General features: G+C 34.2%; 4 protein-coding genes across 5 annotated transcripts; 1 reads left to right on the plus strand and 3 right to left on the minus strand.

The window, feature by feature from the left end:
* Positions 1 to 819: 819 nt before the first annotated feature.
* LOC120339124 (uncharacterized) lies at positions 820 to 5,881 on the minus strand. Its single transcript, XM_039407205.2, has 5 exons — positions 5,843 to 5,881; positions 2,971 to 3,175; positions 2,203 to 2,351; positions 1,581 to 2,001; positions 820 to 1,358 (listed from the first exon to the last, which is right to left on the minus strand). Exons 2-5 carry the CDS (start codon positions 3,151 to 3,153, stop codon positions 1,227 to 1,229), a joined length of 885 nt encoding a protein of 294 aa, XP_039263139.1. The 5' UTR covers positions 3,154 to 3,175; positions 5,843 to 5,881; the 3' UTR covers positions 820 to 1,226.
* A 2,442-nt stretch (positions 5,882 to 8,323) lies between these two features.
* LOC120339083 (dnaJ homolog subfamily B member 1-like) lies at positions 8,324 to 11,892 on the plus strand. Its single transcript, XM_039407145.2, has 3 exons — positions 8,324 to 9,088; positions 9,441 to 9,593; positions 10,357 to 11,892. Exons 1-3 carry the CDS (start codon positions 8,459 to 8,461, stop codon positions 10,585 to 10,587), a joined length of 1,014 nt encoding a protein of 337 aa, XP_039263079.2. The 5' UTR covers positions 8,324 to 8,458; the 3' UTR covers positions 10,588 to 11,892.
* Positions 11,893 to 12,496: 604 nt separating this feature from the next.
* On the minus strand, positions 12,497 to 19,001 carry LOC120339067 (UDP-glucose 4-epimerase-like). Its single transcript, XM_039407120.2, has 7 exons — positions 18,710 to 19,001; positions 18,183 to 18,357; positions 17,469 to 17,619; positions 16,378 to 16,543; positions 15,408 to 15,533; positions 14,829 to 14,944; positions 12,497 to 13,927 (listed from the first exon to the last, which is right to left on the minus strand). The coding sequence occupies exons 1-7, from the start codon at positions 18,893 to 18,895 to the stop codon at positions 13,771 to 13,773; spliced, it is 1,077 nt and encodes a 358-aa protein (XP_039263054.2). The 5' UTR covers positions 18,896 to 19,001; the 3' UTR covers positions 12,497 to 13,770.
* A 1,230-nt stretch (positions 19,002 to 20,231) lies between these two features.
* On the minus strand, positions 20,232 to 27,784 carry LOC120339053 (very-long-chain enoyl-CoA reductase-like). Of its 2 annotated transcripts, XM_039407107.2 has the most exons (8): positions 27,650 to 27,784; positions 24,476 to 24,526; positions 24,049 to 24,100; positions 23,529 to 23,677; positions 22,897 to 23,012; positions 22,192 to 22,414; positions 21,392 to 21,584; positions 20,232 to 20,811 (listed from the first exon to the last, which is right to left on the minus strand). In XM_039407107.2, exons 1-8 carry the CDS (start codon positions 27,662 to 27,664, stop codon positions 20,684 to 20,686), a joined length of 927 nt encoding a protein of 308 aa, XP_039263041.2. In that variant the 5' UTR covers positions 27,665 to 27,784; the 3' UTR covers positions 20,232 to 20,683. The 2 variants fall into 2 exon arrangements, with proteins under 2 accessions (XP_039263041.2, XP_039263033.2); XM_039407099.2 differs by lacking the exon at positions 27,650 to 27,784 and having other exon boundaries at positions 24,476 to 24,920.
* Positions 27,785 to 27,901: the final 117 nt, after the last annotated feature.

The following is a 27,901-nucleotide window of genomic DNA, read 5'->3' on the forward strand; positions in this document are numbered from 1 at the left end:
ATATATTTTCCAGTGTCGTAAACGTTTAAAAAGACAACGGTCCGCGTTCACTTACAAGTCCAATTCGAACATGGAACTAGTTGGCGATTTAACGCTCCATATGGCCGTGATGGGAAGCGAAAATACCTTCTTGCACAATAAACATTTCAGGGATTCGAAAGTCTGGTAATCAATGGCGCGATGGAAATCAGTTCTAACTAAACTATACCATATTACAGCTAATATCAATCATATTTATGAATAGTTTATCTATGATAATGAACAATAAAATTATAAATACCATTCTAATATCAACTTAACATTTAACGTTATACGGTGTCTAATTTATTGTATATATTTCAAAACTTTGTTGAACAGTTTACGTAATGTCGCAAATGATATTAATAAGACGCACAGAAATGTAATCCGCAAGATTCTCGGAAATATCTGATTCAGCGAATGAACCTTTACGTAATTTGTAAGGATCTATTCGTTGGTCCCCCCATCTAACTTGTACAAAATAAAAAATATTGAAAGAGTTGCTAACTCAATCATGTCCATAAGTATAGTAGTATTGAGAGATCGAGTCTTAATTTCTCAGATCAATTTCAATTTCCAATCGATTGTTGAGTCAGAAATTTAAAATTTAACAAATAATGGCAGAATATAAATGCAATGCTAAACAGCGAACATTGCAACCTTCATGCCCAGAATTTCTAGATCGTTTGACCCATGGAGTTCCATTCATTGCCTGCAACTGATTCGGTGCGGATAGCGGATAAGAAAAACTTTCTATATTGAGAAAAATCTGTCTTAAAGTAAAAATAGGACAAGTAACCCAAGAAAATATTTATTTGTCGAATTTGTTAGCCAAACATTACACAAACATATTTGAGCATAAGATAAAATCAATTTCAGTAATTTGTTATAGAATCATATTTGAGTTTGCAGAAACAATTCATTAAAAAATATAACACTTGAAAATTTAACGGAGACATGTCAGCATGCAATTTAGATAATAAACTTCTGCTAACCCTAATGCAACAATAACTTAACAATAACAAGTCAAATAATACAGATTTTATCGTCTGGCAATAATTATACCATTAAGTACTTTTAATAAATGTAATTAATTGATAATTAAATTAGCGATAGTTTTTCACAAATTATTTGAACTAAAAATGAAATTATATATCAATCATTAAATGAAACAATTAACCTTTTAATTAAAACTACCAAGAAATTTATCAATCATTTAGATTAAGTTCTTTGGTTGCATGAGTGATTCCGACGTCTAATGATTTTTCTTGGTTGTATACAACACTTGGTGGGGCGGCTCTCTGCTCTTTCGACTGAGTCAAAGAAATCCAACCGATACCCTGAATATAAAATAGTAATGTTAAGTTTGTTAGCCAAAATCAATAGATTGTTTAGGTAATGAAAAGCATTGCCCAAAAATGAATACTTGTTCAATCAGATAAATATTAGAATGAACCACTGGTGGTGACAATTCTTGTAATTTGGGGTCATGACAGTCTTATCCACACGTTTAAAGAAACGTCGGAGTAGGCTGCAAAAATATAAAAGAAACAATCAGTTACCGGATAGTAGACTTGTCCCAAATTCATTGTCCTGTCTGCTGGCATCTTTCCACGATACGGTGTCGGTACGGGCTCAGTTGTTCTCTCTTCGGGTGCAACATTGGTAGGATGGTCAGGGTTCCCATAAGGAGTTGTTTTGATATGTGGCAACGTATACCATACTTCTTCTTCTTTTTTAGAGGAGGGTGTCGAGTACTTCGCCTGATGTGGAGTAGGGTATACGACAGGATTCTGATTCTTTTTAACGGAGTAATGAGATACTGGTGGCATCGGATAGTTGCCCGTGGCTGGTTCGTTCCGGTTCACAGGTGGTTTTTTATTTGAGATGTTTTTTTTTCGTAACTTATTTTTGATCGCCATATCAGTTCTGGTGGGATTGCAGTAGTTCATGTCGCAACAGTGTCGACAAGTGATGGGATTACTGTAATCAAGACAATTATTTGTAATAATTGTACGAGAGGTGTAAAGTGTGCAATAAGGTATAACTGCAATTGCACGTAAAACATTTCACGCACTTAAAAATACTATTTATTGATTTCTACGCAAATTTACAATAATCTTTTGAAAGTTATCACTAATTCAACTTCTACAAAATAATGCATATATATTTTATTTAACTAACGTGGAATATTCCTGGAAATGCTTTTTGAACTGCAGACTATTGCATTGGAATTCATTTTGCATCATCAGTGATTTACAAGCTGAATCTTGTTTACATCCCCGTTTGTGAACTTCAATGCCATTTTCATAACGTTTTTCCACGAAGCAAGACTGTAAAATAAAAGAATCAGAAATTACGTTTTCACAAAGCCCATTTTAGTTCGACTTTATTTTTGTCTTGCTTCAATTTAATTAGACGGAGTACACAATGATTACATGCAGTTATTAAGAATAATCGAGTCGTCACCAATGTCTTAGCTGTTTTAGTAAATGGTGTTATTTTCATAATGTATATGCTCAGACCCGTCTCACTTAAATCTTTATTGTGTTTTCGAAATTGCATAAATATGGCGAAAACTTCAAGAAATTTCGCTGATTTTAGCGTCGAGGTATAAAATACAACCCTCAAGAAAGTTCATTTAGTCATGATCGATGTCCTCAATAAATTACAGCAATATCATCATGCGTCAGCAACTACTCGAACTCGGGAGCACGATAGAAAGAAATGTTATATTGTTGACGCACGGCGTCAGTTGCGAAATTGCGCGATGTCAGCAAATATTTGAATTCCTATTTAGTCTAGCGTGGTCCGTGCATTAAAAAGATCAAGTTCCAATTATGCATTAATGCACGTGCCGAGTATTTACGTCAGGTGGTTTGGATATACACGTCATAAACATATGATGCTGCATATAATTAAAAATTGTTTCGATTGTCATAATCCACTAACCTGTGACGGTCCACACTGCTTCCATTTTCCTACTCTGAAGCAATGAGCATCAGAACTGGCATCTTCGCACTCCCAACATTTTAGCCTTTTGGCCGCTGCAAATCGAGGAATGTATCCGCCATGGCACATTGATGCCAATCCGAACATGCAAACAACAAGTAAACTGACAGATGGTAGTCTCATTTTGAATAGATACACAGGTACACTGAGAAGATATAATCTAACAACAGAGCAAGCAGGCTTATAAATACTTTCTATATGCCATTTATGTTTAGTTTCATTAACGGTATGATTGGTTTTCGCTTTTCGCAGACGTTCTACCTATTCGAAAGAAAACATTAAAACGCAGTTATATTAATTTAAAATATTATCAGAATGTTTCAAGGTAATGGATATATAATGATTTGATTCACTTAGAGGTGAAATGGCACAAGCATTATTATTTTACTATTACTTAATTAAAAAAAATATTAAATCATTTTTAATTTCAAAAGTCTGATTGGTTATCATTGATAGGTAAAACATCAAAGAAAATGGCAATAGCAAAATAATAACAATTAGCTACTATAAAAAATGAACTACACCTCAAGTGCAATTTTATCTAAAACCCATGTATGATCAAGACTCAGTGCAATATATTATATTTTGATGATCACGAGAAGTGTCAATCAAAAGCAGATGACGTTAATGATCGTGACTAATCTCGGTAATGATGAGAAATGAAATGATTCTGTTTGTACTATTACGTAAATACGCTAAAATAACTCAACAATAAATTGTTATTCGATGTTTGTTTCGCTAAATAGGATACTATTTTCATATGTACTATCGATTATGAGTAATGGGTTATTTGACGAGTTTAATGTTCGGCCCCTCTCCCAGTTATAGAATAGCTTTGTGAGATACATATATTGAAATGTTAACAATTTTGAACAAAGCGACGTGTTTAAATATCATATTAATAATAATGTACAGAAGTTTTAATTAATTTTTGAACTTCAGTTCTGGTTAAAAACTTAGAATTACTACGTAATGTTCTACCTGTCATCGGTACCAGACTAGAAACTATTATTGGACACGTAGTGGACATAACGATCGTTTCAATATTATGTTGTTGTTGTTCTTGTTCTTGTTCTTGTTGTTCTTTGACACGTTTTTAAAAAGTCGCTTTTCTCTTCGAATACTGGACCAATTGCTTTGAAATTTTCAGTGGTTAAAGATTAATTTTTTCGCTAGAAGGCTATTACTTTTGTTTATTCTTAAATTTTATATGAATCCTATGAGATATGATATTTCATACAAAATTTCGCGGTATTTATTTTTACTCATGGGAACACTGTTTTACACTTATTTCAAGCGGTTTCGCGATCGATTGTCTTGCTCAGTACTACAGCTACTGTAGGTCGGTACTGGTAAGTTGCCATACAGGTACCGTAACGCAGTGAAATTGACTTATTCCTTCCGCGGTATTACTAATGCTGCAATGCAAGTTTTATAGCCTATCGTATGCGGAACGGAATATCAGACCTACAGGTTCGGTACCGGTACTGGTAGCTCAGTACGTAAGTACGATACTGGTACTGGTGTCTTACCACAATGAAATTACCGTAACTTATTCTTTCACGGTCCTACCAGTGCAGTAATGCAAGCGTTGTAGCACTTGTAGCCTACTATATTTGTTTATTTTGACGAGAGTCTACTGGAAACAACATAAAATTTGAAAGGGAAGAATTGTTCTGTGATCAATTATCTGTCCTAAAGTGTAAACAACATAAAATTTGCAAGGGAACAACTGTTCTGTGATCAATTACGGTACCGTATATGGCCTACAGTGTACAGGTAAGATGCTGGCTGACTGCTAACCGGTACTGGTAGCTCAGTACGTAAGTACGATACTGGTACTGGTGCCGGTACCGGTGTCTTACCACAATGAAATTACCGTAACTTATTCTTTCACGGTCCTACCAGTGCAGTAATGCAAGCGTTGTAGCACTTGTAGCCTACTATATTTGTTTATTTTGATGAGAGTCTACTGGAAACAACATAAAATTTGAAAGGGAAGAATTGTTCTGTGATCAATTATCTGTCCTAAAGTGTAAACAACATAAAATTTGCAAGGGAACAACTGTTCTGTGATCAATTACCGTATATGGCCTACAGTGTACAGGTAAGATGCTGCCTGACTGCTAACTCAGTACCGCTTGACACGTTTTTAAAAGTCGCTTGTCTCTTCGAATACTGGACCAATTGCTTTGAAATTTTTAGTGGTTAAAGATAAAAATTTTCTCCAGAAGGCTATTACTTTTTTTTCGCTATGACGTCATCAAAATTATGTGACTCTACGTGTCCATATATTTGAGCATAGCTCTCTTGTTATACATATAATACTAATAGAAAGTAGTATAATAATAATATAATCTTAATAAAGTAAATTAAAGTTAGTTAACGTGCCTTACAATGGAGATGATATATACCCTAAATAAAATGCAAATTTGTTTGAAGTTGAAAATCAAACTGCTTTATTATAAAACCAATTGTGATAAAGGTATAGGTTGGAATTTTGAATTGAGTTCGATTTGAATTTTCTCGATTATTAAATGATTTTAAAATTGTATTCTTCATATACTATTCGTTCACAATTACATTAATTCAGCTTTTTTAAAACCAAGTTTTGTTTTTCTGAAACTTTGTCATTTCCTCCCGCGGTATCAAAACAGTTGCGAAAAATTTTCAAACAATTTTGTACAAATCTCAAGTCTTTTTACAGATATTTGAAAAGTGACTAAATCAGAGTTCATCTAATTTTATGTTCATTTGAAATTAATGCAATATAAACATATCTTTTTGACATTCAGCCTTTTACTATACATACAAGGTGGGTTTCTCAGTGTCGCACCGCAGTTCAAGTGGAGCAAATTTGTTCATCCCGGTGTTTGATCTCACGTGAAACGTAACAGAATTGCCTATTGAAGCTAAAAAAAGATGGCATCATTGTAACGAAAATATTTTTTCTATTGAAATAGAGCGAAATGAGTTGAATTTGGAACAACAAAAAATGGCATTCTGTGTAATAAATATATTAATTCATTGATATCACACAATTCCACACGTCTACAATTTCAACACAGCGTTATTATAGCTTTGCGACGTCGCCTGGTGTAATCTTCGGATATACAGAATGAGCGGGGGTGTTTCAAAAACGTCATGCACTCGAACGATACATTGGTTAATTATTCCCCCTTACCAGCCTTGAACTAGTAACCAAACCAGACCGTGCATTGGTATATAAATAGGCCATATTATCGTAGCAAAATTTATCCTACTAAAATATTATAGATGTGACATTGTAACATGTTGTAAATTATGAATTTTACAATACAAAATTTGAGCGGCCGAAACGTCCGAGCGGCCTTTTTTGCGAAACGTGTAGCAGCGAATTGCTTATTCTGCGACATGTTCGGTTTGCTCTACAGTCTACACTCCTACAGTATTAAATATACAATAATAAAGCTACGCCTAAGCCATGTCTATATGTACATATTTCGGGGTATGGCAACGTGTGGGCGACTCAAAATTTAAGCAAGAAATATCCTAGATATTTGTTCAAAATTTCTAGGGCAAAAGTCCAAACTTCCCTGAGTGGAAAAATTCTAAAAAACAGTTATTCACATTTTCCGAGTGAAATACAGCAAGTACCGTGTTCATGATTGCGTTTTCCTCATTGATTTAGTGTTAAGAGCTATGTTAGTCGTTGGTGAGATATAGTGATAGCGTTAAATTCTGTTTATAGAAGATTTTAGGCAAATAGTTCTTATGGTGGTTGTCATTTTTGCATCCGCTCAGACACTTTGTCCGAGCGCTCCAACAGATATTCAATCATGGTTGGCGCGGCGGTGTGGCTCAACGGGCTAAGCGTTAGGAATACGCTCGCCACCGCACCTCTAATTACTCGCAGGTTCGAATCCCATGCAGGGATGGTTATGTGCGAGAGGATTGCTGGACTCCTCGCCGTCGTAGGGTGGTTCACGTAACCGCTGGTCGGTTACGGCTTCCTCCACCACCAAGTCCATGCTTCCGAAAACAAACAATACAGTAAAAACTAATCCCATACCCGACTTGGAATGGTAACCGGACGAGAGGCCGTGGTTCGCCATATGGATAAGCCGTCTTATCGGCTTTCCTCTCCCCCGGGATAAATATGTAATTCCTATCCTAACATTGCCCCGTTTTCGTGGTTTTGAGTGTTATTTGTCAGTTTTCAGGTGTGTTTCCAAAATTTAGTAGTAAATGAAGTATTTTAATTACCATCATGTATTCCAGTGAGCTTTACTTTAACTGCGATAGCCAAAAGCATCCAAAATTCTTCAGTAGTAAAGTATAGGGAGAATTTTGTTTGGGGTCATCCATTGAGTTCGGTTTCGTGATAGAAACTCAGAAATTCTGCTAGCGACATCTAACGGTTAGATTTTTGACTTTTACAATATCTGACAGAAATCCAGAAAATTCTACGAATGCTGTGACTTCTCATTCGGTATGACGTTTCAATCAGACAAAGGTCGTGGGCTTTGGCGCTCTGCGAGCTGGAATATCGTAATATATTGCTCTATTGTACGGTTTAGGCTTGAGCTTCAATTTATAGGTGTTTTGTTTATAGTTAATTTCGTGTCTTACAAAAGTTTCTAGTCGTAGTGGTGGTCGGGTCTACATTCAGACATTGTAATAACGTTCTGACGTTTCATATTTTTTTTTGTATTTGAAAAATTTGGATGATACTGATGCTGAATTAATCGAACATACAATGCTGATGGGGATTATATAGGATGGTGATGTGTAATGTGATGAACATATATTAACACATTGAAAAAAATAAATAAATAACGTTTCATATTTACCCAGGGAAAGGCCCATGTCATTCTGTCTGTCCCATGTTCGCATGTACAATATCTGTACATATTCTTGTATTCGAGTACCTACACTCTGACACCTAACAACTTAAGCTCTGTGATTGGAAAGTTAGACACAATGGACTTTCTGACTTTAGTTGATTGAAAGAAATAGCCCTTTTTTGTAAAGAAGTACGAAAATGTTTCTAAATTAAGTAATTGCTGCATGTCTTCAGCAGTATGCCTCCTAGCCAGTTTTCCAGTTTTCACTGGCTGTTTAGCACTTCCCGTTTTCGATTTTCTGTTTTTTCACCTGTAACGATATCAACAAGTAAAACCAAACACCCATTTTGAGGTTTGTGATATAAAGATGTATTACAGTATTATAGGCTAGTTGACAAATTTTCAAAAAAAAAACAACTTTTCAATAACATTTCCACTCTGCTGTTTATCAATATAGAGCTTTTCGATTTTTTTTTTAAACAGAAGTTTATCTTAAAGTATTGTTAATTATGTAATATTATGAATTGAACTGCTGATTCCAAAGGCAGTTTCAGTGAACGAATTTTGAATAAATAAACTGGATGATATCTTGGAATTAAACAATGAATCGGTGTTATTATGAAATCCTTGGAATATCTCGTTGCGCAAATGACGAGGAAATAAGAAGGGCGTACCGAAAAATGGCCCTGAAATTTCATCCAGATAAAAATAAAGACGCTGATGCTGAAGAACGATTTAAAGAAGTTGCCGAGGCTTATGAAGTCTTAAGCAACAGCTGCAAACGGAAAGTTTATGATAAATATGGAGAACAGGGATTGAAACATGGGGGAAACTCTGGATGTAGTTATACTTTTAATGATCCGAGAGAAACGTTTGCTTCATTTTTTGGTGGACAAGACCCATTTACGAATTGGGATGATATGTTCATGGACTTCGACGATACATTTCAAGATGTATTTAGTAGGACTACCTCATCGCATTTTCCCGGGTTCGGTGGTTGCCATCGGTCTCGAACTACCCCTAACTTTTTTTGTAGGTCACGACGAGGTTGTCGTAGTAAACAGTTACCTCAAGATCCTCCTGTCATTCATGACTTGAGAGTATCACTCGAAGAAGTTGCAACTGGTTGTACTAAACGGATGAGAATTACAAGGAAACGTTTATCTCCTTGCGGACTTGCTTCCAGAACAGAAAATAAAATTTTAGTCGTAGAAATTAAGAGAGGGTGGAAGGTGGGTGGATTTGCTCTTTTAATAAGGCAAAAATATAGGCAAATTATAAAAAAATTTGAATCATGTAAAAAAGTTTAATACAAAATCTCAAAACAAATTAATTTTTGCCAAAAGTGAATTATGGTATAGAAATATGTAATTGAATCAAATCTAATTTTTCAGAGTTGCAGATTATATAGTTTCTTCCCATCACTTCACTTCTGAATTTGAAAGATGGGCTACTTGTAAGTCTGAAATGATCTGTAACATCCTCACATTTTTGTGGTGTTATACAGGGCTGCAGTATTTGACCAAAAACTTTTATTTCTTTGTTTGATTGAGCTTGCTAACTTCTCTTTTTCTTCTATTCTAGGAAGGGACCAAAATCACATTTGCAAAAGAAGGAGATGAGAAAGCAAATACAATACCAGCAGACGTCATTTTCATTGTGAAGGATATTCCACATTCTATATTTCAGAGAGATGGAAGTGACATTATATATCAAAAAACATTAACATTGAAAGAGGTGAGATTACCTGACAAAAAGTTCTGTGTTTCATCTGATGCTCATCTAAGCTTTTCACTTGAATGAGAGATCAGATAGATTATCACGATTCTGGCAGGCCAGTATAATAAACATTTCTTAAATCTTTACTTTCGTATGAGATTTACATGTTGTCCCGGGGGAGAGAAAAGCCGATAAGCTGGCTTGACCATATGGTGAACCACGTCCACGACCTCTCGTCCGGTTACCAATCCATGTCGAGTGTGGGATTAGTTAGCCAGTTATTTGTTTTCGGATGCATGTACTTGATGGTGGAGGAAGTAATAAATCTTGAATGAATGGGATGTGTTCTTTATGTGTATTTTGAGGGTTCTTAGACAAAAAGGCAAATGTTAAAATTTTTATTTGAAAATAATATAAAGATATACCGGTAGGTGTTTTTTAAGCTGGTATTCTATCATGGCTTGGATCAATATTTTCCAAAGGATCATGTTTTAATAAAAAGCTACAAATGTGTTAAAATATTTCCTAAAGTAGCTATTTAAAGATTCACCCTTCCACTTAGAAGCTAGCTAGAGTACAAAAAGGATGTATCATGTATGTATGTATTGATTAATGTTAATTGATCATAGTGGATGACAAATTTCATATTGACGAAACAGGAGTATAAAAGTTCTGACTCAGACAGTGTTTATTTAACCAGTGACAATGTTACTGATTCGACATTTGTAAAATCTATCATTGTAAAATTATCTTGTAAAATATATTAATCTTATTGTAACAGGCCCTTGTTGGATGCGTACTACAAATTCCAACACTAGATGCTGGAAGAACGTTAACAATACAATGTTATGATGTTATTAAACCAAATTCCGAGAAGCGAATACAAGGAGAAGGTCTTCCCATACCAAAACAATTGAGCCAAAGGGGGGATCTTGTTGTTCAATTCACAGTTAATTTTCCAGCATTTTTAAATGCGTCACAAAAATTGGCGCTAAGTAATATTTTACCATAATTTTTTTCATTGTATTTTAATAATTTCGATACTAAACATTTTTATTCGAAAATAGATTATATAATAATGTTTTATTATTTTACTACAAAATGGATTGACTAGCGCTCTGATCAGCCATGATTATGGCAACACCATTTTGCAGTGTCTGAATTATTATTGTCCTAACATGGGCCTACTGATCGTTGACCCCTTTACAGTCCATTTGGGAATGGAAAAAAGTTGGAAAAGGAAATCCTCAATTCTGCAAGATATGTATTGAAATATCCACTAGAGCAGTGGTTCCCAACCTTTTTTTCTGAATCACCCACTTTTAGAAAGCGTTTCATTCCCACACACTAAAGCCTGAAGATAAAATTTGGTAAGATTTAATTGGGTGTGCTCTGCTTTGATTAACTAACTTCCTATAGTGTTGCGCCTCCATAATGATATACCTCCACGCAACAACATGCTTACAAGAAGTTTCTTAAAAATCTAAAGTGGTTGTTGACACCATGGGCAGCTTTCTTTGCTTAGCGTTATTGTGATTACTGCGCACTTACAAATTTGTATATTGGCCACTAGCAACCCCTCAATTCCCCACAGGCGAGATATAACCCATCCCAATAACCCATTGGTTAACTGTTTAAGCTTGAGGATCTGATCTACTATTGCTCTATCTCTGTATATAGATAACTGTCATTTGTGGAATTACAGCAAAATTATTACTCATTGCCTATTCAATAGACTATAAACAGTGGTGAGGTTTACACAGATCCATTCTTAGAATGTCGTAATAATCAGCGTTCTTGTTCGAGACGCTAGACTAGCGTTGTATTTAACGTACCAAAAGTTATATATTAGATTTATGAAGAGCATGTCATGTTAATGAAGATTCTGTAACGACATACATGTATTTTCTAAAATGAATGAACCGTTTGTTAGCGAGTTCAACCTGTTTTTTGATTAAAATTTTAAATTTCATCACTGGATGCAGCATTGAGTACCTTAATATATCATTGTTTGTTTGATATTTATCCGATTTTGGTTGTGCTGTTATTGCAAAAAACTCACTTATTATTTGCGAAACGCACGCAAAGACTGTATAATAGAAAGTCATTTAATGCTGTCCTTACTATTGAATGTGAAGGATTCGGTCATTCATGGTATGCAATGGTATAATACAAAGGAACAGTGGTTTTTTTTAACTTTTGTTGTAATATACTAAAATATTTTATGGAATTGTGTACATATCTACTATGCCAGTGCATTCGAGCTACATTTATAAATTATCATTTCAGTAAACAAATATAATACTGATAACCTTTGTATGACCTCTGAATTTAGTCATGACAGTGCAGCGGAAAGCTAGAATGGGTTCACACCACTAAGGGCCGACTTCAATAATGCTCAGCTGTTGAACGGAAATATCGAAGTCCGAGTCTAAATGGAAATATAGTGGACATACTGATGACCATCCTAAACTCTTTCAACTAAAAGTGTAGTTTGGGAAGATTTACACCAAACTCTAAGCTATTTGAAAACGTCTTAGTAAGACTTCAGGTTGATAAAAGTTTAACTTTGCCCGCCTCTCCGAGGATACCAAATTTTGACATACAGTAAGTTCCTTTGTTCTTATTAGAACTTTCGACCAGATTATCACATCTCATGAACTGACTCCTGTTCCACGGCCCAATCTCATTTATTTTCACCTAATAAAAAAAAAACGAATTTCCAATCATGAAGTATCGTAGTATGGCCCCAATAACACAGAGATAGGCAGGCCTTCCTGGAAATAACCTCCAACTAGCCAGTCTGACTTTTTTATCCTCCCACAGATGTTGCAAAACCGCAGTTAAAGCATAGCTAAATCCCCATACAGAGACAACATCAATTCACTTCTGCTCACTAAGTCAAAAAAAAACTCATTAGATTGTGTACTAATATATATTTGAAGGATCTAGCAATTATTAAAATTACCTAAAAACAGCGTATGTATATCAGTATGATAGTAAAATTTTTTGAAGACCGAGGTACAGTTTTGATGAAATATTTGGTTATAAACTTTGCATCAGTAAATGTTCAAAAACATCGACAAAACCATTCATTATATGGAAATGTAGATTTGCAGAATACAATTATCGAGATAGACATCCATAATTATCGATTTTTTATGCATGGCGCTGTTTGGGTTCAATTTTACTAATAGTCATTTCCAAAATGGACCATGGCTTCTTTAAAAATCAATAAATTAATAGTGCAAAGAATAGAGTAACTGCATGAATTTGACAACTTACTAATGTAGTACAGTAACGAGTAAATTAAATTAGGAATACAATATTATAAACATATATAATTTTCTACACATGCAATTAAAGAATTATAAAATAAAAACATTTATAGCATCGCTAATTGAAGATATAATGGTAGCTTCGTCGGAACAATTTGAATGTCAGAAAAGGGTATAGCTTTTGTTTATACTTTTAGCTGGAATTCTTTAAACGAGTTATTTTAAAATCAAACAATTTATCAGTCGAATATTGTATCAGAAATGGCCGAGAATTTAATTCATGTCTAGCAGAGTAAAAAATAAAAATCAGGAATTTTGTTCTCAAGTAAAATTAGGTGGATCATAAGTAAAGTACAAATACAAAAAGTTTGAAAACAAAATTAATATTTGAATATAAAAAAAAACTTCATATAATAGAGTACTGTTCCAAAATATCTCATTATTGATAAATAAAAACAAAGGTGGTCAAATTCCTCAACCAAGTTATCCCTTGGTCATATCTCAGGCCATATATATATTATTGTATTCACCAAAGAACAAATGATTGTTAGTTCTCTAGGTCAAGTGTGGCAAAATTGAGAAAATTTATATAATGAGAGTAAGAACAGGTCTCATTGAAGTATGTGGATAGCAATAAGTTATAACACAGAAAGAGTATATAAGAATAAATATTGAAAATTGAAGAATAATTTGATTTTGAGGAATAATTACACCTAAAACATGATAATTGAAGTAAACAATGGTGCTGAATTAAAATTCTCTATCACAAACATGGGTAATGCGCTAACTATGCAAAATAGCATGATTTATATAACGCACACCATATATATAATTACGGTGGATGTCAGGAATGGCAGGCTAAAAATTCATTTGTCATGGATTGAAAAATACAGTAAATTTTTTTTTTTTCAAAATTATCACGGTAAATAACCATTTGGATTTTTGGATTGAAATTTCCATAAATCTTCACACATTTCTTTAACACTCTTTGTTGCAGTCCAACCTAGCTCTTTCTCAGCTAATGATGCGTCGCAGTACATTACTGCTAAGTCACCAGGACGCCTATCACATATTCTGTCAAATAACAAAATTGATTTAGATTTGAGGTTTTACAGAGAGGTATTCAATTGCTCTTAATTTATCCAAGATAGCTCTTGAAAACATCCTTCCTTGTTACGAAAGTATGTCGTAAAACCTTCTATTATTTCACAAAGTTTAAAATGAACATCAGAATATATAAATATGATCAATAGCTTATCCACCTTAATTTTTGTAAAATATTGAAACAACAAATGCGGTTATGATAAAAGTGAATAATTATGTGCGAGAAGATTACTGTACTCTTCGGCATTCCAGGTTGGCTACATAATGTTGATCGGTTGCGACTTACTTTACCATAATGTCCATCTGAGATAAATAACTGGTTAATCATTCCCATATCAGGTATGAATAAATAGGAAAATCCTATTCTTCTCTACTGTTCATAGTGAGAGTTTCCGTTACTAGTATACTCTACAATTCAATGACTCTAATTAGATGGCTCGTGTTGAGTTTGTTGGGGGTTCCCTTCGTATTAAAAACCCACACCAAGAATGTAATGAATTAGTAAGCTATATTAAATGGATTTTTGCATTTATGAAATATACTAACTGGCAACATCAGTGGCCCTTATCCAGAGCTTGTTCAGAGTTAAATCATAATAATCCAAATGAGATATAGTTTTCATTCCTTTTTGACAAAACTCATAACAAACAATCTCAGTTGGGAGAAAGCTGTAGCAACCTAGTTTTGATATAATCTCAAATCATCCCCATCAAGCTCATTCCCATTCAGAGTATAGTTATATCCACTTAATCCACAATTTATCAGTGGGCCATGTTCAGCAAACATAATAGTAGCCCAGTCTTGAAAAGTGATTAATGTAGTCGAAAAAAGATTAACACCCACTTGGCAAATAAAACCTATTCACACTTACTTGTAAGGTAATTCTCTTCCAACAACTTCACCAAAATATTTTAACATTTCAAGAACAGAAGTTCCGATACCAGTACCTAGGTTGTAGGTATGAAACCCATTCTTTTTTGGCAACACCTGGAATGAAAAATACTTAATAAATTGCACAAATATTTGTCTTCAATGAGATTGCTTTCCCTAATATCTTTCCTTGTAATTGTATGTAGACCACAAAGAGCTAGCATGCAATATTGAATTAGTTACCTCCATATTGGTACACACACTTCTGAAGCGCATTTTGGCCGCTGGGGAAATAGGATTCTTCAACCTAAATTTTGCAGGTTTTCATAATTACCCACCATATGACATTCAGTACAATTTTTTTAACATTCCATGTAGCAATCTTTAAATTCTTTGAAAATTAAAATTTACTGACATTGCGGTGGCCATATAGTCATTCAACCTTCACACTGCTCTCTTGTTGACAAAATGATCATTATTATTATTACAAATGATCAACTTTTGTAATGTAGGCTATACAAGTATGAAGCTACCATTATGAATACAAAAAATCCAGTTCATCTCCTAATAATTAACTCACGTCTAAGGCTGCTGTGTGTCCCTTGGCAAGATCAACAACGTGGACATAGTCACGAACACCAGTGCCATCTTTCGTTTGGTAATCATTCCCATAAATGTTGAGATGCTCTCTACGTTTGACAGCAACCTATCAAAATATTTGAATAAAAATACTTTGTGGAATTCCCATACACTTGGTTGTTTCCATAACAATATTGATTCAAAAATTTTCAAGTCCGGCACCCAGTGGTTTTAAACACCAGTATTTGCCGGTATTCCAGTCCTTATAGACTACAGTAGCAGCCTTTGATACATCTTAGTTAGTGGCATAAATCACAGACTTTTCTAATAAGATGGTAAAAAAATATCATATATAATCATTGAATATTCAAAATCATGCATAGCATTATATTAGGTTAGCATAGACACCAATTTTATGTGATATATATATATATATATCCAGCAAACAGTCTAATTCACGTCGTAGGCATGTATTTATGTTAAGCACAAATTCATGATATAATCTTTATGATTCGGCTTGTTAACACTAATTTAGACAATCTGTGTAGCTTTTCAAACAAATGTTAGTAAAGCACATATTTCCCATCATGCATGAAGAATACGCTCGCTACTGGACCTCTGTTTACCCTGCATGGGTTCGCAGGTTGAATTATGTGCGAGAGGATTGCTGGACTCCTCGCGCCTTAGGGTGGTTCACCTAAATGCTGGTCGTGGCTAACTATCGTAATCCAATACCCAATATGGACTGGTAACAGGATGAGAGGCTGCCGTTCGCCCCATGATTGAGCCGTCTTATCGGCTTTCCCCTCCCCCAGGATGAATATGTAAATCCTATCCTACCCTAAAAAAGATGCCCCACATATCCTTTCTTGGAATGCAATAATAAGCTGATTGATAACTGTACACGAGCACCTTACACAAATCACAGAAAGCTGAAAATTTCAAATTTTGAATATTTTTGCATGCATCACCTGTGCAATGAAAGGCATTAAATTATTAGGAATGCCTTTTGGATCTTCACCAATTTCACCTGAAGCATGAGCACCAACAGGATTGAAATAACGTAGAGATATCACTGTCCAATTTTTGTCAGCATAGCAAAGATCACGCAAGATATTTTCAATGAAGAATTTAGTGCTGAGAATTTTGGAAATTGATAGTAAGGACTACATTCGAATAAATAGCAAAATGGCATTCAATTTGCTATCTAACACATTATAAAAAGAAGCACCATAATACTCGCCATCGATGGCCGCCCATGCTCTATCACAATACTTAAGTGTAATGTATTAAAATGTGAGAACCTATTCCAATTTTGAATAAATCCAATAGGCGATTAACATGCTGGATTCCTGGATTATTTTACCTAATTGATAATCTTACTACAGAAAAACTTTTCATGATAGAAAAGAACCTCAGCAAAATTAAAATAAATTCAAATTCACTGTTTCTCGATGTGAGTTCTCGACCACCCTAGGTGGCCAAAGTGGTTCTCTGGGTGCCAAGAGCAGCATCAATTTGAAGCAAACTTACTGTGATTTATTGAATTCTTTGACTATATTGCATTTGTTCTTTTACTTTCATTAGTTTTTTTCATTATATTATTGAATGTGGCAAATAATATAACCGATGGGAGCGCGTTAAACGAAATTTCCTAAATCACCATAACACCAAAATACAAGCATTTAAAAAAACATTAAAAATTGAGAGTTTTATCTGCATTCGAGTGAGAAACGAGTAAAAACTATATAAAAAGAGCAACAGCGTGGAAAATTTAGGCACTCTGAATAACAGTAAAATACTTCCATCATGCAACCAATTTAATCAGATATTCATTTACAATCTTAAATAGCCTAAAGCGTCTACGGATAATCAATTTGAAATAATTTGTGTTCCAGAGCACAAATAGAAACTAACAATCAATTTTTAGAAAGATTTTGCAACTGATCAATAGATTGATAAGATGATTATCTGAGCCTACAAGATAGCTTTCAAAGATAAAGAATACAAACGACGCTCGCTGCAAGCAAAAAAGTTTAATTCACCCAAAATAATATAATACCTGGCATATGGACAGGTACAACTTCCAGTCAGTGATTTCTCACTCAAAGGCAAATCATCTGGACCGGGAGCAGAGTAAACCGTAGCCGAACTACTAAATATCATATTCGTTACATTGTGCTTTTGCATACTTTGTATCAACTTCAAAGTTCCTAAAAATTATTCAATAAATATTTTAGTTTCCTAGAGTTCTTATATAAAAAATTATTATAGAGTTTAAAATGAAATTGGAAAATTTCATCGAAACAACTAATTAGACCAAAATACATGTTTGTTACGTTTCACAAATTTCTTTAACTGTTTCATTTTGGGCAAAGAATGGATACAAAATTTAGTAGTTTGAGATCAAAATTCCGGTCTCGTGTACCTCTTTAACTTCTAGAGGGTGCGACAAAAGGAATTTTGCATTCCCAACCCCACCTGACTGACCAAAATTCAGCTGAATGACTGTGATGACACCACCAGAGTGATTTCAATTTTGAAAATTCGATTAACACAAGATGGAATTGAATTCATATTTCATAGTTATCTATTTCTATGACACGTAATCATCATGTAACTCGAAAAGAAGAGATTCAACTTGAGTACAATGACTCCGCATGGGACTCTTTTAAGTCTAAAATTTACTGGGACTCTGATGACTGTTTGATCTCGACTTGGGGTTGGGGTCCCAATCCCAAAACACATATAGGCGGTGGTTTAATTCGATACTCACCACCAACATTATTACTATAATACATCATTGGCAACTCTTTTGATTCTCCTACTGCTTTGAAGCCACCAAAATGGATAACTGCTGATATTGCATATTTTGTGAAGATTTTTTCGAGCAGTTCAACATCACCAAAACTTCCTTTGATAAAATGAAGTTTTTCACCTTGTTGTGGATTCTGAAATTGTAAGAACAAGATTCCAGCTCACACAAATTTTGCCTTTTTGTATTACAGTATTAGGAATTTCTTTCTGCGCCATACAGACTTTTTTCAAATAATACAATAAAATTTCACATCACATTTTTGTTTGGCATTATTTCAGCAGTTCATGCGTTGATTTCATGTTACATTTTCGTTATTTAAGCAGTTACAGCGTTCATTTTACATCACATTCTTATTAGACGTTATTCAGGTATTCAAGCAGTTACGGCGTTTACTTTGCTAAAACCTTTCTTATTTTCGATTATATCATTTCCATTGAATGGATATAAAAATCCAATCCTGGAACATGCAAAAAAAATAAACTTACAACAATCTTTTTGATTCGTTGTAGAACAGGCGGAAGTTCTTCTTCGTCTTTACTCGCAGTAGCATTTGTCATATTATCAATAACAATCACCGGGACATTTCTTTCAAGTAGCTCGACCACCGTGTGACTTCCGATGAATCCGGCCCCTCCAGTCACTAAGACCCCCTGCTCTTTATCAGACCCCATGTTTCTGTGTTCAGATGTTGTTATGCTAGATCTTACTTAGCCTAACCTTCAAATTAATAGAAAGTACAGGGTGTTTATAGAGTAATTCGTGAACTGTAAGTTACAAATAAAGAGTTATCAATACCGGTACCATAAACGCTAACTCTACGACACGAACGCCAACAGGGGTTTGAGAATTGTAACTGCATCCGGTTACACGTTCCCGTCGCCACGATTCAAAGTAAACATACATTTGAAGGTAGTGTGGGGAGTCAAAATATCATTAGCCGGATACTAAAATGGTAGCAAACTTTTTTCATTAAATCCCACCACGACGTATTTTAGTTGGGTCTCATTGGGTACCAGAAACTCAAAGGACGTATAGGCAAGCGATTTAAAATTGTTTGCGGTGAAACTTGCACTATTGGGGTGCACAATGAGGTTATCCTCATTGGGAGGCGAGGAAATATGTTAACTCAAGATCCAAGAGTACCCTACCTCACGGCCACTCATTCTAAAAGAGTAAGCATTATTGTCCGGATGATCTGTTTGCCCATATATAAGCAATACCGCAATACTGATCGCAAAAATCCGACAAATAATATCGCGCGAGATTCCTTTTTGATGATGGGATTTGCATATGTATCCCGGGGGACAGAAAAACCGATAACGTGGCATTATCATATGGCGTACCACCATTGAGGTGTATTAACACCTCAGTGCGTACCACAAGCTGTAGTCGGGTAACCAATCATGTCTGATATGGGGTTGGTTAGCTTGTTATTAGTTTCAATCAATTTCAGATACACCGACTTAAAGCCAGAATTTTACGTACATATCATCGCTTCTAATCCCAAGCAGAGGAATTAAACTATCAAACGCAGCGTTTTGGCGCGGCGGTGTGGCTCAACGGGCTAAGCGTTAGGAATACGCTCGCCACCGCACCTCTAATTACTCTGCGTGGGTTCGCAGGTTCGAATCCCATGCAGGGATGGTTATGTGCGAGAGGATTGCTGGACTCCTCGCCGTCGTTCGGTGGTTCACGTAACCGCTGGTCGGTTACGGCTTCCTCCTCCAAGTCCATGCTTCTGAAAACAAACAATACAGTAAAACTAATCCCATAGCCGACTTGGAATGGTAACCGGACGAGAGGCCGAGGTTCGCCATATGGATAAGCCGTCTTATCGGCTTTCCTCTCCCCCGGGATAAATATGTAAATCCTATATCACAGCACACCGATTTATTACGCCGCAGCAGCGAGTCAAATGAGGAACGGCATAAGTTCTAACACGGAAGTAAATGTCTAAATAAACCAATATGCAGGAACGAACCTGTTTTCGACAACAACAAACTCAAAAAAATTATAACAAATTTATTTCAGGTCAAACACGTCATAATCGCAAAAACACAATGAACAAATCGTTCCGTTATGATAAGAAAAAACATATTATGCAAAACAGAATGATTAAAACCATGGTCAACATACCTATATTCCCATAATATAATTGGAGAATTATCGCGAAAAATACTTAAAAATAATATTATTGAAATGCTGTTTGCGAACTGTCACTAAAGTACTGTATACGTGTATATGTCAATGCGTTTTTTGAAGAAGATTTTATACCTAAAAAAAACAACAATTACTGTTGCTAAACAGGGCTAGGAATCTCAAGCACCAACCAGATTAAAAAATAATACCAAATAGTCTCATTCTAGATGAAGAAAATTTCAGCAAGCAAACTCTGCATTAATCATTCTTGAATCAGAGTAAATATGTGCTTCAATTATTTAATATTCAAATTATTAAAGTTATAAGATAAATGGAACAATTGCTTTTCTGGTTCGAGGATAATCTGGAAACTCTTTTCTGTAATTGCGATGCTTGCCAAGTGCCCATTGTGCCATCTGCATAAATCCAACAATTGCAAACAGAAGACCTGCAAAACGAACATTTTTTTATCATCTTGAAGAGACGATGACTGTGCAGAAGGCATGCTGCATAATTTCATCCCCCATATCGAGCGATTGAGGAACTCTATCCTACTACTGAAAAGTCCATATGCACAATCAATAATCCAGACTAGTAATTTTCAACCTGCGTTCTGTGGGTAAACAGTCCAGGAGTTTCACAAGTTACATTAAAATCAGAGAGTCTATATTATATATTATTATACCCATTAAATAAAAATCTCAAATATTATTAACCTTACAAATCTTTAAAGATCATTTTGTTTTGCCAGTATTAGGTTTACTTTTATATATATTTATAGTTCCAAATGTTGTCTTTTGGATAAGGGGAAGGTTTCATTAGGGTTCCGGTCCAAAGGTTAAAACCAATATTCCAGACCCAAAAAGGCTGGTGATTCCAAATCACTGATTATAGGCCTCAAGTCGAATCTTATTAGATGACGAAATGGATTGACCACTTTCCAGAATGTTCAATCGCGTCTCCTTCTGGTTTTACACTGCATCACTATAACAATATCCGAGATTTATACAGACTTTACAATCACTTACCTACAACTGTTTGTGTCATCAATGCAAACCCAATCCAGCTCCCAGCTTCATATGTATAATTTGGACACGATACCAAATTGAACATAAGGGTGAAGGGATTCATAGTTGGTTTGGGAATCTGACGCTTCGTCGAACCAGCTGGCCGAAGGCTTTTGAAAGCAAGGTGAATAGACAGATTGCCAAGTTCACAGAACTGAAAAAAAATATGAAAATCAATATAAGGTGAATTCTTAATTAAGGAATAGTCTGTTTCCAACTCCCAATAATAGACCAGAAAAGGTCAAATTCAGCTTCACACCCAACTTTATTGACAAGATCAAGTAAATAAAACTCCATACTTATTGCTAAATGATAATATAATACTATTCACAATGGAAACTGAAAAAAAAGTCTGTGCCACAATCCTCAAAAATTTCTGCAAAGTGCTCGGGCCAAAAAATAGACATGGAGATAAAATGGAGAAAACCTTCAGTTAGGACCCATAGGATTGCGCTCAATGTGCTTTGTTTTTCAGATTTGATAAATTCTTGATAAATAAAAAGGAACAAATAGGTACCATTTCCGATGACTACATAATTCTAATTGGGGAACACATTTCACACGCAACCCCGTATCCTTCAACCCATGCAATCAACAAAAAATTTCCAGACATCGGCCATTCAGAATTTGGTTCAGACTCCAGCCTGACAAAATTTCTAAGTCAGACCTAAATCCCAACTCAAGAATACCAAATTTTTGACTCCGAGTCCTGCAACAATACCAAAGGAATTTTAACTATGGTTCACAAATGTTTTACTTACGATAAATATTGCTAATCCAGTGTAAATCTGAGTATCTCCATAACATGGTGGAGTGTATAGTGGATGATTGATAAAGTAAGACATCCATGCTGCAAATCCCCAATAATATACTGAATTTCTGAAGATATTTGCGATTGGCATTGTACCGTGTGAAAATCTGTGGACAAACTTGGTTTCCAGTAATCTCTTTGCATAATGGATGGTGTGACACAATGCTGCTATTCTGTAAACAAAATAAATATTAGGTTTTTCATTATTTAAACATGTTCAACATTCTTGGATATTTCTGCAGGGCTTAATGTATTCAGTGATGTGGTTTCTCTCCAATGCAGTTTCCATGGTTACTTTATGTAACAAATCAGGCACTTTGAAGAATACTTTAATATCTAATATAATATTAAAGTATTTTTTCTTCTGTTTTAATTACTGTTATACTTATAAGTTTTGCTGCTCAATAAGCAGTGTTGGTTTATCGCGCTTTCCTCGCTCTGAAATGCCATTTTAACTGATTTTCTATATTCTGTTTGGGCAAATTGTATTTTCAGTATGGTTAAAAAATAAATTACTGATGACTGATAATAATAAAATAACTTTAAAAATTTTGACAAAATTCATCAATTTAAAAGGATACAATTTGATACTATTTGCAAAAACCTATTTCACGTTAACTGATAAGTTCAGAGCAATGTTGTAAATTAAACTTACTGTACAACTTGATGTTCACTTGGTTTGAATGCATATTCACTGCCATATATGAAAGGTAGACGAATGTAAAACAGCAAATACAGCAACAGAGGACCTGCATATTCACAGTAAAATACCTGGAGAAATAAGGTAAATTTACAATATAACATGAACGAAGAATGGGGAACGAGGGGGTGGGTATGGGGGCATGGGACTTGAATCAGAGATCAGAGATATGGACACTGCAATGCCAAAACAGTACAGTTTGTCGCCTCAAGCCATTGTGCTGCCCATGAAAAAAATATAAATGCAAGGTTAAAAAAGGATTAGTTATGTTGCTATGAATAATAAGTAAAATTCTGATTAGTCCTACACAGTCCTGTTGGTTTATAGTACACTAAAATCATACCATAAATAACATCCTATTTTGTGATATATTTAAACGGAAAATATTTCCCTATCCAAATTGGGCTAGGCAATATTTCTAGTGACATAACACTAATAATGAACCAGAATTTTCAAAGATGTTGATCTATAATTACACTCCATCTTGGATTCTTTAAGACTTTCTACCATGAGAAATGAATTCGTCTTAATTTTGTTTATAAACCCATCATGCAAGCACCCTAATATCCAAATAAAAATCGACTCACAGTTGACCAGCCAACTTGTGGACCAAGATCCTTGAAGTATAATATACATTCGTTTGTTAAGTTTAAGTCTGCTAATGTATCATTGTCTTTCAGCGACTTTCCTCTTGGCTCAAGTCGAAAGGATTGACGTGATGTATAGAACTGAGGATCTACAAAAAAAAAATATTATTTTGAAGCACACCCTTTGGAAAAGATGAAAAATGAACTGGAAAAATACTAATTTTTTTCAAGGAAATGAGTCTGATTATGAATATTGTAAGACAAAAATTCTCAAACTTCCATGATCCTTGAATCCTTCCAATGACTTTAACACTTCGTCGCCCCCTGCTCTTCGAAAAAAGACTAGTTTTGTTTCTATTAGAGTACAATATGCTCGCAAAAATTCAGCATCCTTCATCAAATCAATGCACAAAAATATTTTGACAATGATCAAGACAAAATTTGATATAAATCGTAACGAGTATAGAAAGGCAATTACATAAAAATGGCTAAGAAAATGAAAATAAATGAAAAATCTTACATTTTTTTTGAAAAAGTTCTTTTAAAACTGATATCCCCACTGTGTTTCCGACCTAAATGTAATATAACAATTTTTAATGGGAAAGAATGTCAAATGAAAGCAGATAATGGTGGTAGCCAGAGATAGTGATATTGGGAATATTTTTTCTACAATCATTTTCTAAACTAGTCTCATTTTAGGATTACCTGATTGTTGGATAATATGAAGGCATGACGTATGATGCATTGAAATTTTGAAATGTCATTCTTGTATGCGAGTGTGTACGAATAACTAATTTAAGTTGATAACTGTGAGAAAAGGGTCAAGCGTTCTAATAAGGCAACAAACAAGATGTCTCGATGAAATTAAAATAATACATAATAGATTCAACAATTCAAATTAATATATATTTTAATGGCGATGAATTGGAAAGTAAAAATCAGCATACCCTTTCTAGAGTGCACATCTTCTGCTTTGTCTTGGCATTGATGATCTCAACCTCAACAAGAGAAAAATGAGAATTCTTATTTGCCTGTTTATGACAACTAGACTTGGATAAAATCTCGTTCATTTTTTTCACTGATTTTTCTAACCCTTTCTTTTCTTGCTCCTCTGCGCAATCACCGCCTAACGATAAGAACTTTCTGACAACAGGGCAATCCATATTGTGGAGTCCCTTTTTCTTTCTTATTTATAATTACTAATTAGGAAATAGAAAAAGTTGCTAATTACCAACACCTATACATGTTTGATATTATTGTCAGCCCAGCTAATATTATCTTGATGGTGATGAAAGGTCAAAACAAGGTGATCATAATTATTTTGAAATAATATTTGTCAAATTCAAAAGCACTTCCTAACTAAAGAAACGCTGGAAAAATTCCATTATTTTAGATGATGAAATTTTACTCCATAATTAATTAACTCCTGAAGTATTCAGACCAAGATGGCAGACACCGGTATGTAGTATGTGTACCACCGTACCAGGTTAGGGTTAGGCCATAATTTTATTCCAATTTTCTATATTTTAGTTCAATTATGAGTTCGGGGACTAGCAAAGTGACTCCCGTAGTATTTGTACTTAAAATTATGGCCCAACCCTAACCTGGTACACATACTACATTCCGGTGTCCGCCCACCATCTTTGGACACATACTTACAGGAGTACCATTAATTGTACCACGCCTAATATCTGGTACTTGTTTAGTTTTTGTGCATAGTGAGTATTGAGTCAATACTATTGACATAACAAAAATGGTTGATAAGTTTCAAAATAGCCGAAGGCAGAAATAAAGGTTCCAAAACAGGGTAGTTGAGACCACTGGGAAGTAATAATTGAAATAACTGAATAAGGAACATGATGTGTAAGTACAGTATGTAAGAAAAGTAAATACTCCTATCTATGTGTAATACAGATGAACTACATTTTGATAGTTTAGACTTATTCTTATCAACATATTGTCTATACTATATTATCATATAACTAGGGCTTGTAATTTAAGCCAAATCCCTTAGTTAGAATGTTAACCAGACAAAAATGACAAATTGCCCAGAAAAACATAGCTATTGTAAATTGCAAACATTTAACATTACTACTCAAAAAAATTTATAGATGCTTAAATTTTGTTATCATAATGCACTTTCAGAAATAGCTTTTAACAGAATTTTTGAATTGCTGTCATGCAATTATACATGGATCATGGTTGATATATTCTCATTTACTTTTAAATTCACTCTAAACTTTATCACAACAGACAGTATTCCTACTTTATACATTTTTTTTTTTTGCATTTTTTTGGTGTACTATTCACCAAGTGCATTGGCTATATATCTTTAATAGAGGACCATGCAAGCTAAATTGATGACAATTCAATATTTTTATAGGTGTGCATGTACACTGGAAAATGGAATCATTACCTATCTAAGATCAGTTGATTGGGTATGTTGTAAACCATTTTGGGCCTACAAGTGAAACATTGTCATCTTTTGCCAAACTTTTCAAATGTAAAAACAAATGCTGAATTTCTAATGATACAAGTAAAAAAGTCATTGTTTCTATGATCGGAAGAAGTAAAAATGTGCTCAAGGCAGTGTTAGCATGTGATATTAATTAAACAAACAGTATACTACTATATAAGGGATAATAGTATTAGTCATTTGGGTACCCTTAATTTATTCAAACAAGTCATTTTTGCCTCTGATTAAAATAAGTATATTCTATTTGCTTAATACACTTGATAAAGTTTGATTTTCTATTTCCTATTTACAGCTGCCACTATAATCCATAATTTCAAATAATGTAATAATATTTGCATTGAACCTACAATTGTATTTTCACATTGATCCTGAAAATTTGCCAACAGGATTTATATGGGCTCATAAGCTAACTAACAATGTTTCTTAAAATTGTTCAACAAATTAAAAAAAAATCGCAGGTTTTGATTCAATGATCAAACTTCAAAACAAATTCTGTTCACAACAATCAGAGTCTCATGTTTCATTACCCAATTTTGGTACAAAAATTGAGCAATATAAGATTTGTTGTAAGCAAATATTGAATAAATGATAGATAGTATTGCGCTAAATACATTCTTTGCTGAGATAGTATAATGCACACAAACTAGTCATAGTTATTAATTAACCTTCTCAAACCTTAGGTAACGGGAATTATGCTATAGTATGCAATTTATGATAAAAAAAATTGAATGCCTAATTAGTATCTCAAATTGGGAGCATTTAAACTCAAATTAACTCTAAAAAATCTGATTCAACAAAATATATTTTTGCTTTGTTGTAGGCCTACTAAATAATTATATGCTGATAAAGAAATATATTGCATATATATATATAATACAAAATACCAGATTAAATATGGGAGAGAAAAAAGATTCTTAAATTAACTGATTCGAGTCAACTAATTGGGAAATAGTATAAAAGTATACACAGGAGATTATTCTATCACATGACTTTTGATACTGTGTAAAATCAAACAAAATATCATTCAAATGTAAATTTATGGATTGTTTAGTAAACACATATTGTTATTAGACTCTAAAATAAGCTAAAAGTATAACAAGCACTTAGTATATCTTCCGCATAAATCTTTAAACATCTAATTTCCATCTTATTACAGTATCATTCATTCCGCTATAGAACTACAGAACTAATACATCCCTTTGACACTACTGCACTAAGAAGTGAATATGATAACAGTATTAATTTGTGAAACCCTATATACATATATAACATTATATATATATATAAATATAGACATGATCATGATAATTAGTTCTATACTTGGATTCAACTTCCTAAACTGACACCAAATCTGTTAAGTAGATGGTGAAGGGCAGGCTAAGAGACATAGACTAGGTAATTAATAACACCTTCCAGCCTTTACTGTTAAAAAGTAGAATTTTAAATAGCAAGTATACCTTTAATCAGTATACATATATAACATAAACACCTAATATTACAACTCTGTACTATATATCTGTATATTTTACAGTTTTAGCTTATTTAGGATTTGGACAGTACCGTACGGTAATAGCTGAATAGACTACCGGAATATGGTTATGCAAATGCTAATACAGTAATATTAAGATATATGCAAAATGCTCACCTCCACCGTTGCCATAATTTCGCTGTTTTCGAAACTTCTGAGCTTTGATACAGGACAAACAGGAAAGGGCGATACCGGTACACAACCACAGGAGCAATGGCGACGACGGGGTGGAGAAATTCTAAATTCTGTGCAAACAAACCACGTGATTTGAAAATCAAACCGATAAAAGTAGCGCTACCCCGAGCTAGCACTTGGCCAATCAACAACAAAATCGCAATCATGATTGGGCACAGATAAGATTTACAGGTT

Source organism: Styela clava, chromosome 1 (assembly GCF_964204865.1).
Source record: "Styela clava chromosome 1, kaStyClav1.hap1.2, whole genome shotgun sequence".
Lineage (NCBI taxonomy): Eukaryota > Metazoa > Chordata > Ascidiacea > Stolidobranchia > Styelidae > Styela > Styela clava.